A 20658-nucleotide genomic window follows, 5' to 3' on the forward strand; every position below is an offset into this window, starting at 1 on the left:
TTCCGGCTTGTATGAAAACATGAAATAAACATCAATTTGCAAATGCGCACTTTATTTGCTCGATAGCTGCTTTGAAGGCACGTAACAATCATATTTCCAATCAAAACCTTTCGGAAACCACTCAAAATCATGCAAGATCATTCGAGAACAATGTTTTGGCACATTCGCTGATAGCTGTACCTGGTTATATCATAAAAATATAGAACACTTGCCTACTCACCAATTCGCGTCACTTCGAAGAGCGTGGGAAAACGAGTCTGCAATGTCATACGCCCGGTCAGCGGTTAGAGATCGTAGTCATTGATAATGCTCCGTAACGCTGTGCTTCTGCTAGTAAATTCGCATTTTTTTTTTTCTCCGTTTTGACAACCAACTCCCTCTTACGAACATTGACAGGTTTGACTAACCGAAAGTCTACCGACAAATCAATCGTGACTAATCTTCATTTTGTTGCTCTCAATCGTGCGGTCGGTCATTCGGGCATTAATCGGGAAGCGATCTTCGCACATCCGAAGTTTGATTAAGTACGAATATTCTTTTGTTACACATTTTTGGTTAACGGACACGCTCGATGACATAGAATCTACAGCCCTCCGGCCGTAGATTCAAAAATTAAGGACGAGCAACTAGGAAGTCAGCTGTAAGGCAGTAGGTTATTCTGTAAATGGTTAAAAGAAAACGCTGAGAAAAGAAAACGCTATTTCCGCGACCTTCAAACAAGAACGCAAGAAATAAACTAACATAATTTTTGCATAGTAATGACCAACAGTCCATTTCTTTCACGTTCAAAAATACGCGCCAATTACCTTAGCAACAGGACAAGCTGCTCTAGTTTATAGATGTCTGACTGTAAAGTAGCTTCCACGCTTGTCTGGGGCACAGTCTCAGTCTCGACTGATCTTGTCTGTGGTTTTGGATCTTTTCTTGGGGACTGAGGTCTAGAAGACGTCACAGGCTCTTTCTTAGGGGAGGAGGGTCGAGAAATTTCTTTACGCGGTGAAGATGGTCGACTCTTGCCTGTAACAAAAACAAAAAACAAGTGAACTTGCTTGATTGCAGTAAATTGTTAACGGGGTTGCCAAAAGAAGTTCAGCATAACATGCTACCGAATTTAAAGATTCACATTTGTGATGAAACTCAACACGTAAATGTTTTCGCTTGACACTTTGAGAGCCTGTTATGCAAATGTTGTTGGCGTTGCAAGGTGCAGTCACTGAAATCTCAGATGGAGCAGGCAAATAACCAAAACTTAAATGTACATCGAAACTGACCATAACTCACTGCTAGTTGCGGTACGTACTAAGAAAAATCCAATGCATAAAATTCTATGCCAATAGAAGAAAGCCCATTTTCATGCGAGCTCTTCATTCAGATAGAATTTACATGTGGCAAAGTTTTTTTTTGTACAAAAGGAAAACCCCTCGGTCGGAGCAAGGATGGGAACCAACAACCAACTCAACCCACTATGACTCCCAGCAGTAGTGTAGGCCAAGGACCTTCACACTGCAACATAGCTATTTCCCTATAATTGGAACCCATACTGTAATAAACAAAGTCAACATGGTACACTACATAACACACAAGGTCCTTTGTGTTCGTATTTAAAAAAAAAAAGTTCGATCCACATACTCTTTGAGCACAAAAACGAGACGTTAACGTGGCGTTAGCAAATGCTTGATATCCACACCTTTTCAAAAACTTGTATCATGTCCACGGGCGACAAAGCAAAATTTGTGCACAAACAGTGTTAGCAAAAAAAAACACAAAAGAACTCACCACTATCTAGCAGCTATAGAAGCTGTGATGTGCCAGTAAGACCAATGAAAACAAATGGTGTGTAATTCGACCAGCGAGTAACCAAGGATTAATTTAGCAGCGCTAATTTAGCATACGACACAGACAGCTCGAAATAAACCAGATAAAAATAATCCTTTACAGGTTCTTTACATTTTTACAGCCCTTGGGAATTCCTTTTCTCTATGTATTAAAACAAGGATTAAAACGTCTTAAACATGCGACTATAAAACGTAATTCGGTAAGTGATAACTCGATAACACGCCAGTGTGAAATGATAACTCTAACACAGAAATGGATCAAAACAAGAACACTCGTGAGTATTTTCTAGCTTTAACAAAATGTAATTTTATCGAGCAAATTCTAGAATCTAGCACATTTAAGATTTCCACCAGGGGAAGGTGTGAGCACACCATTCCGACTTATGGTCGCTTATTCTGCGGTTTTCTAGATACAGTTGAACCTCGGCCACTTTTTTGTCCCGCCGAACGGTCCATAAATTCACTTTAATTTTAACCTCTCCACAACGGTAATGGCCACTAAAACGCGTCCGACTGCAGAAATAACCTCTCGACAACGGCCAGTTTACCAGTGACTGACGAACGGTGTATACAAAACTTCATTTTTTATTGCAAAAGGTCACTAAACTTAATGATCCACACCATGCTTCGTTAGTCTCTGTTTCTGTTTAGTTTCTGATTTATTGATATAATTTGATTGTGTTACGCACAGTTTATATGCTAAAATAAGCATTTTGTAAGAAAAGACCCGAAAAAACAGGTGTCGTGTTACACCCCACCTCCCCATAACGGCCACCTCTCTATAACGGCCACTTACCTCTGTCCCCATGGTGGCCGTTGTGAAGAGGTTCGACTGTAACTCATTATTGAACTCATTGACAAAATTGATTAATCTATAAATTAATCAATTAATTTTACAATCTTGAGATGACAGACACACAAATTGATTCAATCTGTAGTGCGGGCTGGAAAGCTAAATTAGCCAGTTGGTTTTCTTGTTAGCCCAGCGTACATTTTAAGTTCTGAATAGACAGCAGGAGAATAGAAAGAAAACAAAGAAATTAACTACAACACGTGATAGAATTGATTGTTCAGCTACACTAGTTTGTACTCCAGACTTATAACGTAACTCTTAAGATGATTGACAACTATTTACTACTCACCAGTGATTTGTTTGGAATACATTGCTTCCTGTTCAAGTTGTCGATTTTGTCTGGTCAGTCTTAGGAGTCTCTCTTCCATAGCCACTATTGTGACAGCGTGTTGCCGAGTTTGCTCCTGTTAAAAGAAGTTCATTTAACTTTGTTATGTAGTTTTAGATACATTTGAAACTCAGTGATGTTCGGCTCTCCTCTCAAGATATATCACTTGTAACATTGAAATTTAATTTCTTGTTCAACGGCTCCAATCTTTTTTCAGATTTCTGTTGACCAAGGTTTTTGGCTTAACGATTAACTGCATCAGCAGATTTATGTTTCATCCTGATACATTTTGGAAGGAACGGGGTTACGAAGAGAAGGAAACTGCGTGAGACCAAGGCGAGAAAATAATTTGCGCTCAAGACTCATTCGTGCGGGTCCGCCAGATACAAGGTAAGGGTACTAAACAGACATCATCACGCTACAAGCATAGTATGACGGGATGATCAACAGCTCAAACAAAACCTGAAAACAAAACATTGATGATATGCGCCAGGAAAGGTCGGGTAATTTCGCCTAATTAAAATAAAATTGAGTTGTGTTCCAGATTGTCCAAAAAGATAGATCCGTGAGTCTATTAATCATCCAAACTAAAAGAAGCTGAATTAAACCCTAAGTCCCTTCACAATCACGTACCTTAAAAGAAGCAACCTCTTGCTCTTTGTAATTTTTCAGATCTTCCTTTTCACGTTCAACACGAGTCAGCTGTTCCTTGTGTGCAGCGGCTTGCTCGTGAAGCTGGGTTCGTAAATGATTCTGGAAGAACATTTAACATAGACTTAAAGTTTGACACCTGTCTGAGTATTAACTCATTTCCTTTCCTTTCCCGACAGTATGACTATTATTGGCATATAAAGATCATGAAAACTGAGGTAAATATAGCATGTCCAGTGATTTTGGAATCTAGCTTAGGCTTGTGGCTAAGTACTACTCCACTGCTACTATCGACTGCTAGCAATCACTTGTCCATTTCTTTCAAGCTCTTTATTTCTCAACGCCTATTCTGTCCTTCTAAATTCCATTTCGATCTGGAAACAGTGGAGGAAGAGCCTGTCCGTGTGATGTGTCACTGCAAATTACTATTTCTTATTTATTAATGTAATTATTTGCTTTAACCTCAAGGAAGTACGAGTTCATTCGCTAAGGAGAAACTTGTAAAGATGTGGAGCATGTAACACTTCAGCGCTCACCTCAGTTTCTTTAGCTCTCTGCAATCCATCTTTAGCTTGTTCATACTGAGACTTGGCTGTTGCTAAAGCAACTCGGTGATTCTCTAACTCCTTCATTCGATCATTTAGAACCTATATGAATAGACGTTTCAACACAACTATATAGATATTACGCCATCGATTTTAATAATTTAGTGAATAAAAACTGATTTACGAAAGTAAACTATGATCGTGTAACCGAGTTGCATGATCATCCCAAAGGACGAGAGAGATCATTAGGTGTGCTCCAAATTCTGCTCGAGCTTTTTTGTAACACCGAAGACATTCACGAACTGAACTCATCGCCCACGCGAATGTAAATATTGATCTCCTTGCTGAGATTTTAACACGTTTCACTCTGTTAAAAGCTAGATGAAGAAATCTAAATTTGCGTTGTTAGCGGCACTTCTCCCGCAATCTCTTAATAAAATAAGCGACTTTATGAGAGGAATAGGCTAATTTGTACGACTTCACACTATCACTTGCACTCAATAAGCCGCCAGCTCTACAGGTTTATGAATATCAAACGCAAACACACAGGCAATCTCCAAAGAGATCCACCCTTCTAACCTGCTGTAACTGTGTGACGCTGCCATGTTGTGATTCCAAGATTCTTCTTTCAGCATCCACGGCCGCTTGTATTCTTTCTCGTTCCTTTTGTTTCATTTCCTGAATCACCGCCTGTTGTTTTTCATCCTCCTCAGATCTCACTTCAGCGACTGCTCTGGATATGTGTTTTTCTTCCTCTATCTTCATGTCCTCTCGTACTTTTAACAGAACTTCTTGATGGGTCTCTTCCATTTCTGCAACTCTGCACAAATGAGGTTTAAAAATACCAAAGAATTTAAGATCAATTCTTCAGGGATAACCAATAATTGAAATGAATCAGTTTAATTTTGTCAAAATAAATGATGTTGTATGTTAAGCTTGCTAGAATCAAAGCGGGAAAGACAATGATAAAAGCTACTCGGAAAAAAATTCCGAGTTCTCCCAATTGGAGTGGAGCCTATTACCTGTGCGCAACTGAGGTCGTAGCTACCACTCGTGTCGGAATTCTCTTTCGGAGTAGCTTGTGCAACTGAAAAATGCTTTTCTCGCATTCTACTTATGTTATGAGCTTTAATTTCCAATTCAATTTGTTCTAGTGCTGACTGAGTGGAATGAGAGTCAGTTTGAGTGGCTAGTAAGTGGTTATTTAATGCTATTTTGACTGTGGAACCATTCTGCTTGAGTTTATCATCAAGAAAAACCGCGTAACACACAAACAATCAAGCATAAAATCGGGAAGAAGGAAAATGGAACAATAGTCGTTGACGATGTACCTTACTTCAGAACATCAGTTAGCTGAAGAAGTTCAGTAGTTACTGAATGAGAGCAGCATTTTCAGTGAGTACATTTTAGCTCCAATGTAGAAAAACAGTGAAATACTCCTTACTTTCCCTTTAGCTTTCGGCATTCCTCCTTCTGATCTCTTAATTGACGACACAAATCTTCCACGCTGACGGAGGTTTCTGAAAAGAATGTAAAGAAAATTAATTACTCATTTCCTCTAACTCAATTACTAACAGATCGTCTTCACGGCTGCCATATTGATGTTCTTAAACAATAGGAAGTGTTTGTATGAGAATATAACCCATTTGCCAAAAGGAGAGAAATTTCGCTGTTATGAAGAAATAATGAACTATCGATTGGCGGCCGCCGCCGTAACGTCATGTAAAAACACAACCTAAAGACACCGTGACATTTACGGATGTAAAATCTATGTTTGGAGATCTAGCATGCTTTTAGCCAACGATTCCTGATTGGCCAATAATATTCGGAAGCTGTTCGGATAGGTGACGAGGGTTTCCCGACTGTACCAAGCACTCGTTATCCTACTAACGAAACACTGTCGTGTTAGAAGATACACTCACCCGAATCTGAGTCATCTGCTGCGTGTTTCAGAGCTTCTTCTGCCTTCTGCTGCCAGGCAGCCTCGTTCGACAACATTTTACAAACAAAGTCCTGCATGAAAAATGCGAGGATCCAGTTAAGCTAAGACTATCATTCTAAATCATCAGCAAGCTCATTGCTTAACACACTTTCTCTGATCCCAGTATTTTTATTATATTTTACTTTGGTTTCATTGCATTATCTTTATTACGTTTATCTTGACCTAATTAATCAGAGTTAATGCTAGATAATTGTACCACGTATTGTGGAATAAAGCGGAATCCAAGACAGCAATACTACAAATGAACTTGACGTTCCATGGGAAAACGTTTGTATCACAGTTGTTTCAGCTACCGATGTGAAGATGATTGTACCTTTATCCAAGCAAGAGAATCGTGAGTTGTAAGTTCCTCGACTAGCGTCAGTTCTTCTTCCAGAGAACTACATGTGCGACCAGATTTCCACAACCGTTTCTAAGGAGAGATGCCACAAATAATAAGAGTCGGCGGAGACACTACTCAAAAATCCGAGTTTAAATAAGGATGTATGCGTGTATATGTATGTATGTATGAAAAAGTACATCACAATCAGCACTGCATAATTAGGTGCAGCCTGCGAACGCAGACGTATTTCCGGCTGTCGCTTGTCTCCGCCGAAAAATAACGTCTGCAAACCCGAGCCAGGAAACGATTTCTCTGACGTAGGAATTTTAAGCCAATCACAGTTTAGCTCAAGTAGCCCCAGAACTACTGCGCGAGGTATTCGCTGTTTCATTTTATCATGGAATCTGATTGGCCAAGGAGAAACAAAAGTCATTACGTCACAGAAATCGTTTCCTGGCTCGGGTTCGCAGACGTTATTTTTCGGCGGGGACGAGCTACAGCCGGAAATACGTCTGCGTTCGCAGGCTAAATTAGGTGTCTCTCTGACGTAAAACAGTTGAATACAGTCCGCTACAGTTACTCAAAAAACATAAACGTTTCCCTCTTTTGGTGCGGAATTGTGTTTTGTATAGGTGATCATACGGTTTCGAGTTCAATTTGGAATTAATTTGCACGAGTGAGTTTTTCAAAAAGCTGAAGTTGCACGAGCCGCTTCGGCGAGTGCAATTTCAGCTTTTTGAAAAACTCACAAGTGCAAATTAATTCCAAATTGAAAGAGAAAAACCGTATGATTACTTATTAATAATATAAACATGAAAAAATTCGCGTGGAGGAAGTGACGGAAGATCTTTCTTAAAGGCATTTTTTTCTCATTCGAGAAAACGTTTTTCAAAGTTTCCGCACAAAAATATTCGTCATCATTTTACGTGATATCATTTGCTTAGAAAATTTCCTATTGTCTTTCAGCCAATCACAATCCAGAATTACGATGTGTAATTTGCACTTGTGTTACACTTATTGCACTGGTGTGACACGGTGTTCTCCTTTTCAGGCGGTAACCGGTAAAATTTACCGCCTGTAGCACCACTCATTACCGCCTAAAATCCCTTGGAATTCTTAAAAATTCAACAGGTAAAAGAAAAAAATATAGTTGTTTCACCGACGTAATTGGTATTTTATCCTTGTAACAGAATAAATAAACAGATTAAAAGATAAACTGCACAGGCTATGGTTTGTAAGTTCTATCTGTGGCTTTCGAACTTCGTGGCAAGATCCACGAATTTTTGGCGGGCTTTCTGCCACAATTCCTTCTCATATCTCTCCGTCAGCAATGGTAAGAAGTCACGAATGGAAACAGTTACAGGTAAAGTAATTTTAGAAGTTAAAAGATGTGGGAAATCAGTTCCATGAACTTCCCACCTAACTATCGGCTTTAGAAAACTGGTGTTGCTAAATTGACCAACATTCAAGTGTGGTGATCGAAAACTTCATCTTCGTCACGAAATGCTCCACATTCAGATCAAAAGTGTTTAAAATCTATTTTTCAGACGACGTTTTGAGAGAATCCTTGACAATAAAACCCTTCCAGAACGTGAATGAAAATGAATATGCAGCAATTTCGTTTGGTTTTGAGAGACGACCGCAGATTTTGTAGTGACAATTCATGTAAGCATAGCGAGGATACCCCGGAAGTGGCTTTTGCCTATTTTTCTGTGACTTTAGGGCAAGAGAATTAAGACAAAGAATAAAACACTTAAAACTGTTTGATTTCATTTGACATCTAAAGCCATCTGATTGCTTTACCGGTTTAAAATGTTCTTTTACCTGTTGTACTGAAAACAAGGGAGAACCTTGTTACACATTTTGCACTGGTGTTACACTTGAACTGCACTGCTCTCAGCCAGTCAGAACCGAGCAATTTTTTTCATGTATATTATTAGTCAAATAATCGCGCGGGGATTGGAAGGGATACTTTGCCTTTACGCGAGAGTCCGCGGTTTAACGAAGTTTTCGTCTAACCAGTCTGATTTGGATCAAATACTAAGGACGGTCTTATCACCAGTCTTACCGCCATGCCGTCCAGATGTTTTCGTAGCTCGCTGGTTGAATCTCTCAAATCCTTATCCTTAGCTTCTTTCTAAGCAACAATAAGTTGGAAAAACCAATAAATTTGTTTTCTGGAAAACATCAAACTGCACAATCATAAAACACACTATTATCATATGAATAGGAAAATTACTTCACTGTGATTGTCAAAGAACAGGCAAATTTATCTTTAATTACACTCGTAGTGTAAGGGGCGTAGCGAGGTTTTTGAATAGTTGTAGGCCTGTTTTTAAAATGAGTCGTTATCACGCTGAAGGCTTATATCGAGCGCCGAAGGTCCGAACTTCTTGGGGGGTCCGGGAGCATGCTCCCCGGGAAATGCTTTTTACTGAAACTTCTAAAACGCCATTTCAGGACGGGTAGGGTGAAAAATTGTAGACCCGGGCCTACAGGCCTATAGGCTCGCTACGTCCCTTCCAGTAAATCCGCTAATCTTTTTCTTTCTGTTTTTTTTTCTGTTGTTGTTGTTTTGGTTCGAATATTTTAGCGCGCAGAATCCTTCCATACACGAACCGTTTCGTGCGAAATGAAGATCAAGTTTAACAATAAAAATTAATTTGAGCGTCAGTGTATTTTAAACTTATAAAATAATATGTTTCAGGCCTTAGGTTAGTTAGGGAGCAGCGCGAATAGCGGCGAGTATAACAAAGGAAGGCCTGCAGGGGTTTGCTAGTTTGTCACTCGCTATTATTTGCGTCCCTCTTCAACCAAGCAGCCAGCTACTGTGCCAAGGCAACTATCAGTTGACACTAGAAGCCTTTTTTGGAAATAACTGTAGCTGAAATAACGTAATTGAAAGATGAAATCTGATTGAGGTAGCGCTAATTATTTCAAAAATTTGTTACGGACGCTAACAAGAACAGGCGTTATATCGGCTGATGTGTGTGCTGACCTCGCTCTCTGAGCTGGCGTACTGTTGGATTTCCTCCACAAGTGACAGCTTGTCATGAGCCAACTGTCTCACGTGATCAAGAAGTTCATCATCCTCCAGTTCATGATCCACTGTGCTTGGAACACCTCCACTGAATGTGTATTCTATTAACTTCCGCCGGAAGCGATCAAACTAGAAAACAGTGTACGACATCTGTTAAGCCGAGAGGTCGCGCTTTACGACCAATCTGTCTTCCTTACTTAGTTTTTCCTGTATCATGCTAGAATCTTGGACAGACCTTGCTGAGAAAAGCGAATATCTCACGCCAGTAGTCAGCACTTTCAGCTAACAAGACGGCAGCAACATTTGTAACCCCCATCAGTCACCGTTAATTCAGAGAACCTGCAATTTACCTTCTTTACACAAGAGCAACATTGAACTGGGGGAGGGAGGGGCGATAAACATCTACAAGTAATTTTAACTGTCTAGGTGGTAACAGTCTAATACGTCTGGGATTGTAGTTTCAGCTACTATGTTCATTATTAGTTTTTACTGACACAAAGAAAACTACGTAGATCTTTATTATCGAGGAGAACTTAGCTGTTGGCCAAGTAGCCAGCTACACGTTCTGTGATTGTTAGGAAAACCAAGGCGCCAGTTGTTTCTTTCCTTGGCTCACTTGGTTCTCCACCCGGATAGCGAGTATCATTGCCGCCGAGTATTTAACTTACTCTTTTCTCCATCTGATGGAAGTCAACCTTCAGCAGTTTCTCAGCTCTTTGTGCGTCAAGACACTGCGCTTTAGCGTGGTCTAACTCTTGTTGAGTCGCTTTATCACTCTGCGAAATAAAAGAAACGAGTTTAAGAAAAATGCAGTGACGGTTCAGTAAGTGCTACAGACCGAAAAAACCATTGGCTGAATGTAAGAAACGACTGGAAGAAATGACGAAAATCTCGCGCACTTTGTTTGCCGTCCGCCAAATCCAGGCAAAAGTAAGTATTTTAACAGGTTTTTCAGTTTGTGAACTTGAGAACTTTATTTTATTATCCTCTAAGGAGTTATAGAATACTGAAGAGAACAAGAAGACAATTTTTCGGCAAGCTGCCGAGGGTGTAGAACATACTAGGTAATGAAATAACGACGACAATAAACTTGCTTGTTGAAAGAGTTCACGGCGGTAATTTTTCCCTTGGTCTTTTTCAATGTTGCAGATCAGAGACACCTCAATACTAGCATTTCTAGCATTTCTCACAAAGGATAAAACAAGCCGTATGCTACTACAATGAATATGATCACGTCTGGCTGGGTGCATTTCGTATGACTTCAATTTCATGTCAATTGACCAACAAATTGGAAAAGGGTGTTAAGTTTCCATAGCAACCAACCTGCCGTCCCTCACTAAGATGACCTCTCATTTTCTCTAACTCATGCTCCAGGTCAGCAATGGTTTTAATTCTTTCCTTTAACTGCTTCTCCGTGCTCTGAAGTTTCTAACAAAGAAAACCCTCGAATGTCAAAATAGCTATTTCACACTGAACGACTATTACAGGCACGTGCTCCAAAACACTGGTGACCAATATCACACAAGACCTCATCGCTTCATAACTAACGTATATACAGAGCTCCACATTTCCACTACATTTCTGAAGCTCTCCATGCACTATCTATTAACATGCTTGGCTTGTTGCTCAGGTGACTGTACACAATAAACATTGAACAGAATTTAACGCCGCATGTTCTAGACCGAATCTTGAAAGTTTTTCTTTTATGAATTTACTGATGAAATCGTACGTAAGGTTTAACTGTTGTCACGAAAACATAAAACATTATTAACAGGTATTTAGCTCCATGAATGAATAAGTACCGTAAATGACAAGCGAACATTTGACTCACTACGAGGACGTTTATACATCCTTTTCTTCTAACCTTCTATTTTTTTTAGCTCCTGTCCATAAGCCACGCTTCAAACTGATATTTCTGTTCTTATAACTTCCAATCAGTAGTTTCAAAAAACTTCGTGAACTGCATGGCATGATATATTTCTACTGACTTCGTGTAATTACAAGACAATTTACACGCTTTCAAGTGGAATACGAATCAATTTTGACAGGAATCTTGGACATTAATGGACATGAAAGAAAACTTGTCAAATCTTATTTTAGCTAACGCCAGATTCTGGCTAGCGTAACTGGTAGAAACCACTCACGGAAGAGAAATCGAGTCATCGCTTATTAAAAATCATAAACGATATTCGACGTCATTTCGATCGATTAAAACTAACTCCACCAACTGTAAACCATGACTGAGAAAAAAACTAGGAAACTAAGGGACACAAAACTATTTCACTATGTTGACATTCCTAAAAGGTCATTAGTCAAAATCTGTTTTCAAAACATCAGCATATTAACAACACAAAAGCAGCAAAGATGAATCCATTACAGTAAGTCAACAACTTAACAAGCCTTCTAATTACAAATATTAACCCGCAGCAAGATTTCAACAGAAGTTACTCTTTAGTTTACTTTCCGATCGTGGCAATGAAATCACCGCAATCAAGTGGTGTCTACATACAGACACATTTAAGTTTACCGAAAACATCAGATGGTACAACAGAAATGTTCCGCTTGTACGCAGGAAACCGACAATGTGCGGCAACTAAGAGACTAATGCTTTGGTATTTTGAAGAAATTTCTAGACATCAAATGCTAAATACTAATTAAAAGTACGTCAGTTCAACTCGGACGAAGGCAAAGATTGATCTGGTGACCCTCTCTAGTCACTAGGACTATCTCATCACATAACGCTAATTGCAATTCCTTAGTTAGTTAGGGCAGTATGTGGTTGTACATGTGGTTGTAGTGGCAAAAACAGCACTTCGTTCAGAAAAGGGTGACATTCTTACTCCTGTTGTTGCATACAGCTCCTGTTGTAGTTTTTGTACTTCTTTTTCTGCATCTTTAGCGGCTTTCTGTCGTCCCAACTGAAAACAAATTTAAAAGAAGAAAATCTTCACTGGGAAAATATGCAGAAAATTTGGGCAACAAAAGTTTAATACCTTATAACAGTCACTGACTTTATTAGACTTTTATTACTCAGCGCAACAGATATAAAACATCTGAATAACAACAACTCATTTAAATAAACGACTGTCTGACAATTAAAACGTGTGAAGAATGCTGGCGTGCAGCACTGATGCCCAACACTCATAACTGTAAACTTTCAAAATATCCTACATAGGGGTTGCAAAGGGTATCAAAGACTGAAATAGGATGCGAGTTATATAACCCCGGAGGCACGCCTCGCCCCTAGAAAGGTCGACTTGTTGAGTAAATGAGGTGTAAATGCTACCACAAACGACAGGAACGCTTTTGAGAAAATATACCCTCTTTCCATGCTGTCACTGTGTTGACGGTAAGTATACAGCAGCCTTGTATCTATTAGCATCAACAAAGTCGTTGTTCAGTTTCTTCTCACCTTCGTTGACATTGTAGAGATCGTTGAATCTTTTTCACGCAGCTCTTTTTTAAGTTTTTCAATCTCAGTCTTGGCCTGGTGAACCAGTGCATCCTTGGCTGAATTTTCTCTCTGTAATCCATTTAGTAAAGTCGTGGACTGCATCTTCTGTTTGTTGAGTTTTTCATTGTCATTGGTTAACTGAGCTATTCTTCGCTCTTTCTCAGCTATTTCAGTGCGTAAGGAAGCAATCTTGTTTGTGGTGGCGTTTGGGTCTGTTTTAACCCAAGTAGTAGCTTTAGGCTAAAACGAAAACATTGCTTTGTTCATTGCATGATTACTTAGAGATACAAGATATTAATTGTAAGTAACTTTTTTCCTGTGTTGTAATAGCTGAAATAATTTTTTGAAAAATTTATATTATTGATTCTGATAACACAGAACAATATAGAGGCCCTGAGAAATATGGTAGACGTACACACACTACATAAGCTACCCAGAAGCTCTTTGCTGCTAAACAAACCTGAGCCTGTAACTGGTCCTTCAGGGTGGACACTTCATTGTTCTTGGCATGAAGTTGATTTTGATACATGGCTAACTTTTGTGCTGCTGTCTTTTCACTTTCCTCCTTCTCTTGTAGAATCCCTTGTAACTGTGAAACTTGCTCACGAAGCTGTAGAATAATACTTGAGTTTGAAAATGCTGAGTCCTCACCTCCAGGCCTAGGGGAAAAAAGTCAAAAATTAATGGAAAAGTCATTAATAGCAACATCTGACGCACACATGTTTTAACATTTGGAGTCAAGCAGGCTGTAAAATGGGCAAGGCTAAGTGAGAAAAAAGGAGCAAATTAAAGTGACTGTATTTGATGAAATGCACAAAGTAAAGGGCATACCTTAAAAGCCAAGGTCTGGAACACTAGTACAGATTTTAGAGGCAAGCTGTACACCCAGGGGGGACTCCTATATTAAAAGGACGGGGGTGCTTGTCGGAAATTTTGAAAAGAACCCCTAAAAGGTACCAAGTGAGTGTGGCTTGAAATTTTTTCCACCCCTAAGAGGTACCAATTCTAAAACAACACATTATCCCCTGGACATCATATTTTTTCAACTCAATACTGTAAAAAGTGCTGCAAAAGCTCCTGCTGTGGACCTTTTGAGGCTGAAGAGGTACCACAACCACTTTATTTAACCTCTAAAAGGTACAATGAGCACCCCCGTCCTTTTTATATGGTAGTCTTCCCCCCCCCCCCCCCCGGGGCTGAACAACAGGGTATCAAAAGTCCTATCAGTGTTTTATTTCTGAAGCAGCCTAAGAGTTTTGAGAACTGAACAGCATGAAATAAAGTCCATTTTTTAAGGTCAACAATAATAAATAATAATAATAATATTTAATATTTCTAAGGCGCAAATTAACATGTGAATATGATCAAATGCGCCTACACCAGTAGCAATGGTATGTAGATTTCAGAACCAAGCTATAACAGGGTGTGGGAAGTCCCACTGCTTTATTCTAAATCAAAGTAGCATAAGCGTTTTGAGAACCGGACAGCACATGCACACAATTAACCACAGTAATTATATTAACTTATGTGTAGATGGCAGCAGTAACTGCTATACATGAAACCTCAGCAACTTAACTATACCTGAAACCACCACTCGATTGAAGAGCTCCCTTGAGATCAACAACCTCATCTCTCAGAGCTGCAATGACTCCATCTTTTCTGTGACACTCTGCTTCATATGAGGCCAGTCGGCTGAGTTCATCGCCCATTCGTAACAGACGTTCCTCCTGGTAGAAGTGAATTAAATTAATAAAACTTTTCACAAAACAACAATTACCTCCTCCCCCCTTTTACTCCCCAATATAATGGTGTCATTCACAAGCTTGTTCCTTAACCTACACAGCTAGGGGGTGGGGGGACAGTCAAGTATGATTATTATAGTCACAGGGAGGTTGAACTTTTGCAGAGACTTTTTGGAGTAAAAGATTTTGGTTAGGACTTTATAGGAATTGAAGTGGTTTGTAACTGTTAGGCAATGTTCTGTTAGGCTCAAACATCTTAGTTGAGATTAATGTGGTTTTTTGTTGGGAAAACCATTTTTAATTATAGTTGAACAAATTATTAATTAATTGAAATAATTTATTATTTTCAACCCATGCTCCATTTTCTATGCAGCTTGTACACAACAGCAACTTACCAATTCCTGCGCAGTTTGTTCTCCTGTCTGTATTGGACCATTGACCCATCCACCTGAGAGACAAACAGATGTCAGTAACTTCACTGGAATTTTTGCACTGGCTATTTACCTGGTTGTCTCATCAACACCATTATTGTTCATATAGGCACATCAATAAAAACAAAATACCACCTGGAATGAGAAAGTCTTGAAATATTCATTGGATGTATGCTATTTTTTCCACTTGATTAGCTGTCCTTATATACTTACCTCTGCTCACAGGGGGGACAGCTGACCTCTCTCTACCAGCAGAGCTGGGGCGTGCCTTTGTGGAACCAGCACTTGTTGGTCGTGACCTCAGCGGTGGGTGGGGCATGACACTAGTCTGTCAAATAAATTATAAATAAATCAATAAACATTTTGTGTTTTGGTTTATCTATGATTTTGAAATAAGTTCTTCTCTCTATTTCCAAGAGGCTCTTCCCCCACCCTTAAAAGTGTACCACTGGCATTATAGTCATTCAGTCACTCATCATCTTCATCCCAAATCAGACATAAGACTGTTGAGACTGATGAATGAGACTTTAACATTATCTAATCTGTTCTATTTGAATGTGCTTTAATTATTGATGACTGAATCAATTTGAGTTAAATTGTATGTTTTGCAATAAGACAGATGACAGTTATTACCTTGGGATCAGAAGTTCCTCGTAACTCTGTCATGGAAGGTCCCCAAGTGCCAGGTAGACTTACTGCTTGAGAGCTTGGGTACAGTGACATGCCTTCACTGCTAGTGGGAGTGGTAGTGGTAATGTAAGGGAGGGAGGTTACTCCTGCTGACTGTGAGGATAACACACGCAGCCTGTATGACTCCCATGGCTTTGAAAATGACAATGAGGGGTAATGCATTGGGGATGAGGAGTCAACAAGAAATTCAAATCCTGTATTTCCTGTTTTATCACAAACATGTTAAGGAGTACACTGTACAACTTTATGTAGTATTTAAATGAGGTAAATTACATATTAACAGTATAACATATAGAGTTACATCTTAAGACATTCTCTATAAGGTACAATTAAAGGACTGTTTTGTCACAGCAAACCTTGCACCCAACCAACAGTGCACTAATCCATGGACCTTTAGTCCAAAGGATGCCTCCTACAACAATAAATAATTAAAGGATACCATATCCAAATCGAATGACATCTCCAGAAGCAAGTCTCACAGCAGCATTTTGTACACGGCATTCATTAACATAAGTTCCATGTGCAGAGTTGAGATCTTGAACTACAAAGCAACCTTCTGACTCATTATATTCAATAACAGCATGTTGACGCTCTATATTTGAGCACTGCAATAACAACAAGAAGATCAGTTAGATCTTATAACCGCGCTTTGAGAAATCTATTCATGATGACGTAATGGTCTTAGTCTGGAAGTTCGCTCAGGACACGCCCATGATACGAAAAAAACAAGTGTCGCGCTATTAGTAACGCTATTAATGAACAGCTTTCTTCCTTAAAAGTCAAAATTTAATTTGTTTGCACTAAGTGTAATGGACAAGCAAAGTAGTCACGCAAGTCACACAATCTGAGGTTTACGCTATCCATGGCTATGAAATTTTAGAACGGTTGTGTTTTTCCCCCTAGCATTGACATAAATGCTGCAAGTTCTGGCAAGCTCCTGTTTACCTCAGCAAATATTTAATTTTCCTTCAGATCTCTTAACTCGCTGCGATAAAACGGCCAAAGAATTTACTTCATTTGCCTAAACCCAAAAGAAATAGTCGCAAAATTGCAAATAAATTAATGACCGTCGCTTGTGGCAAAATAAACTTGCAAAGTAAACACGATCTTATTTGTCCCGTAGCGAAAGTGAAAGCTGCAACGTCAACGCATTCCACGGCTGACAAAATACCTATTTTTAGTCTACTTATTATTCCCTTCGAATCCAACGCTTTGATACAACCAAAAGAAAATCTATTTTACACACAATAAAGAAAACAATATCTGTAACAATGTCCATGTATTAATGTTTCAACAGCTTTTGGCAAATAAACATCACAGGTTGCGTGATTCAAAATTTGGCCGAGAGAAAGTTTGGGTCTGGTCACCAACAAAACTAAAAAAAATAAGATAAACACCATGCAGAGCAAGAACCACGCTTGGCCCATGGCCATGCTGTTAACAAGATACTCACATTAATCAAAACCTAATGCAGGGTTTAATTCATGATATTTACTACAATTACAAATTTTCCCATGCAAAGATGTAGCAACAAGTGAGGCCCATGAGAGTAAAAGTCTAACATGCCACTCCCTGTTGAAACATTGGCCATGGAGGCTGATTCATTCTATACTGCACAAGCTTGACATTTGCTGGCCGCTGAAAGACTCTGGGTAATAGGTTGAATGAAGACAAACAACAATACTCGTGTTGAAATTCCAACAACAATGTGTGGACCTTCTTTTTTTTAGCATATGAAAAGTTTGGAATATTTCAGACAGTGACATACTGCATAACCTTCATAACAGGACCTCATAAGTGTTGTAATATCCAGTTAAACTCTTGAAATGCCAAAACCATAGGGAACAAAGAAAGTCCTCATGTCGACAAGGTCTCCATAATTTTTTCTGGTTTTCCACTTTTATTACAACCACACCAGGTTAAGAAAAAAAAAAAAATATTCAAAGTGTCCATAATTATTAAATAATATAAGCTTGGGATTAAACCATTGCCTTCACCACAAGGTATTATATTAAAGTGGTTAGTAGGTTTTAGTTACACGTAGCTAAATAAATAAATAAATATACATTTATATAGCGCCATTTTCCACTAATTGTCCATGGCGCTTTACAATACTTTAAAATTAAAATCCTAATTCTTTAAAAACCTAAAATCCTAAATCCTAAAAGTTAAAATCCTAAGAATTAAATACGCTATATAATACAATTAGGCTACAAATAAAAAGTAAAAACTACAAATCAAATGCACGCTTAAAAAGATAAGTCTTAAGATTAGCCTTAAAAACTGCCTCTGATGATGAAAGTCTGATCTGGAGGGGTAGTTTACTCCAGAGCCTTGGTGCCATCACGGAAAAAGCCCTTTCACCATACGTTTTAAGATTTGCTCTAGGCTCACCAAGCAACCTGTTGTTTGAAGATCTTAGTGTCCAACCAGAAATGTTAAATCGCAGTAGGTCTCTAATGTAATCAGGGGCCAGTCCATTCAGAGCTTTGTAAGTTAACAACAATATTTTGAAAATAATCCTAAAATGAACTGGCAACCAATGTAAGCTCCTTAGTAAAGCTCCTTAAAGCACAACAAGGTTCATCTGTTTGTAATTTAGTGGTTCAAGTGAATCTGTAATAAATGAATGAATCCATGAATAATTATATCAAAGTGATATAGACTTTTAGAAATGGTATTACAAGCATTGATTGTGACCGTCAGGTGTTCTTTCAAAAACAACTTTATTCACACATGGAAAAAGTTATTATTTTGGGAATGGGATCTTCAGGCACATTGTGATCTGCTAATGTTGCACTCCTGTTTTGCACTCAGTCATAAACCATAAATAATCGGAATATCCCAACCAATCAATCATGGATTATAATTATTGAAGTCTGCTGATAAGTATTCCACATGATTTCCTTAGAAGTAGGAGCTTCTCTTGTAAAATTGTACAAGCCAAAATATTTCTACATATATAAACAAAACAAATGCTTGAAAACTCAGAAGCCCCGAGTGGTATTCAAATGTGATACAAATGCGGTGTTGTGGGTTCAAATCCCGCTCGCGCCATCTGATTTTTTCCAGCATTTGTTCTGTTTATATATTCAAATAGACATAAAGAGTTAAAATGATAAACAATAAGTTTTTCGTTTCCTGCTGTAACTGATTAAGTATCAAGCATAATCTGCTGTCAACTCAGTTACAGTGTTTGATCAATTTCCAATTGCTGCTGATGATCAGCACACCACAAGCCTAAGTAATCAATAATGTATAGTCTGAGGTTGTAAACAGCCTATTAATTTTATTCTTATAGTGTACATATATTATTAGCAAGTAATCATATTTTTTCTCATTCAATTTGATCTAAACATTGATAGATTTTTCCAAAGACCACAAATTCCAATCATCTTTACTTGAATTTTATAAGTTTATTTATTCCCTACACAAACAAAACGCAACCTTGAAAACGTCGAGACTGTTAATCCAAGCCCAAAGATCTTCAAGTAATTTAATGTGTACAAGTACAAACTTTGACTAAGATTTAACGACAAAACAGAAATCAGAACGACATATTTCTCTCATGAACACTCTAACAGAATGTTTTGATCTTCTGTGAAGAGCACTTTGAGAAACTACTATACCTTTAATTAACGTATTGACCATTAAACTTCGAATTCTATTGTGTCTGGGTAACGCGGATTCTGGAACGCTCGCAATGAAAGAAAAGCTTTCATGATCAGACAATATGAAAACTGCAGACCGAGCAAAAGCTTTTCAAACCTAAAAGTTATCACATAAGCTTAAGTGCAGAACTATCTTAGTATAGCAGAATTCAGAGTTACCCGATATCGTACAAATTAGCTTTTTTTTTTTTTTCTGTTAACGCTAAATAATCAAGTTAAACTAGGAAGTTTTAGTTAACTGAATCTTTGCGCATCAAGACACCGCTCGAACACATTGAATGAACAGCTAAAGTAAAACGAATGCCTCAAGTTTTCTTCGCAAATCTAAATCACTCTATTCTCGCCAGGAAAAATAAGTATTTTACGTTACACTGGTTACGTACCTGAATGATAACATCACTGCCTTCACAACCGATAGTTGTAAGCGGTTGCCGGAGTTGATGAACACAACTTCCATCTCTTGAACGTAGACACGCTTTCATTGATGAAATGATTATGTCATTACAACTAATCTGTTATTTCTGCTTGGAAAATAATTCCGTTCAGAACGATCATAAACATTCGATCCTTCCCGCTGGAATTCCAATATGGCCGAACCTGTTCGCGTTCAGCAGTTGCTATGGTGACGTGGCTTTCAAATCCAATCAAAATTCCGAAAAGTTTGGAACTGAATTGAGTGGAATGGAAATTTCGGGAAAAAAATGGATTCTGACAGTCTGTATAAGCTTGGGGAGCGGTATTGTCAGAAGTCTTCAAATAGTAAAGAGGCTTCTGCGTCGAAATACATGGGAAGCACTTGAGCGCGAAATCGCTCGACATCGCTTGCTTTGTCTTTATTCGTCCTGTTCTAGCTCTGTTTATTTTCTTTAGGTAGCATTCAGTATTTAGAAAGGGGGTGGACCAGAAGAATTGAGGGGAGGGTCATTAATATTTTACCCACCCCAAAAGGGGGGGGGGTCGCCATAAATTTGACCCAACATAGAGGGGGTTACTTCATTGTTTTACATATTATAGTAAAGTCTGCATATGAAGAATACAAAAGCAGAAACCGACACAACGTAGAATGATTTTTTGAAGGTGTACTATATTTCGGC

At 38.6% G+C, this 20658-nt stretch overlaps 2 protein-coding genes and 1 pseudogene across 2 annotated transcripts in view; 1 reads left to right on the forward strand and 2 right to left on the reverse strand.

The window, feature by feature from the left end:
- LOC145481691 (forkhead-associated domain-containing protein 1-like) overlaps nt 1–20156 on the reverse strand; it is a 31194-nt gene extending 11038 nt beyond the window's left edge. Inside the window, exons 1-21 of the mRNA XM_081460211.1 lie at nt 19948–20156; nt 16333–16498; nt 15837–16096; nt 15417–15531; nt 15168–15220; nt 14612–14757; nt 13491–13689; nt 12989–13270; nt 12417–12494; nt 10900–11004; nt 10245–10352; nt 9535–9705; nt 8605–8673; nt 6528–6626; nt 6135–6225; nt 5657–5732; nt 4792–5032; nt 4204–4314; nt 3650–3769; nt 2978–3092; nt 807–1017 (exon numbers count right to left, since the gene is read on the reverse strand). Of these exons, the coding sequence (XP_081316337.1) occupies nt 807–1017; nt 2978–3092; nt 3650–3769; nt 4204–4314; nt 4792–5032; nt 5657–5732; nt 6135–6225; nt 6528–6626; nt 8605–8673; nt 9535–9705; nt 10245–10352; nt 10900–11004; nt 12417–12494; nt 12989–13270; nt 13491–13689; nt 14612–14757; nt 15168–15220; nt 15417–15531; nt 15837–16096; nt 16333–16498; nt 19948–20046 (2915 nt within the window). The 5' untranslated portion in view covers nt 20047–20156. The remainder of the gene's footprint in view (nt 1–806; nt 1018–2977; nt 3093–3649; nt 3770–4203; nt 4315–4791; nt 5033–5656; nt 5733–6134; nt 6226–6527; nt 6627–8604; nt 8674–9534; nt 9706–10244; nt 10353–10899; nt 11005–12416; nt 12495–12988; nt 13271–13490; nt 13690–14611; nt 14758–15167; nt 15221–15416; nt 15532–15836; nt 16097–16332; nt 16499–19947) is intronic.
- LOC145482659 (uncharacterized) overlaps nt 1–20658 on the forward strand; it is a 183942-nt gene that overhangs the window by 94674 nt on the left and 68610 nt on the right. The gene's annotated exons all lie outside the window — the stretch shown is intronic.
- LOC145481692 (uncharacterized) overlaps nt 20287–20658 on the reverse strand; it is a 4887-nt pseudogene continuing 4515 nt past the window's right edge.

This window comes from Orbicella franksi, chromosome 3 (assembly GCF_964199315.1).
Source record: "Orbicella franksi chromosome 3, jaOrbFran1.1, whole genome shotgun sequence".
Lineage (NCBI taxonomy): Eukaryota > Metazoa > Cnidaria > Anthozoa > Scleractinia > Merulinidae > Orbicella > Orbicella franksi.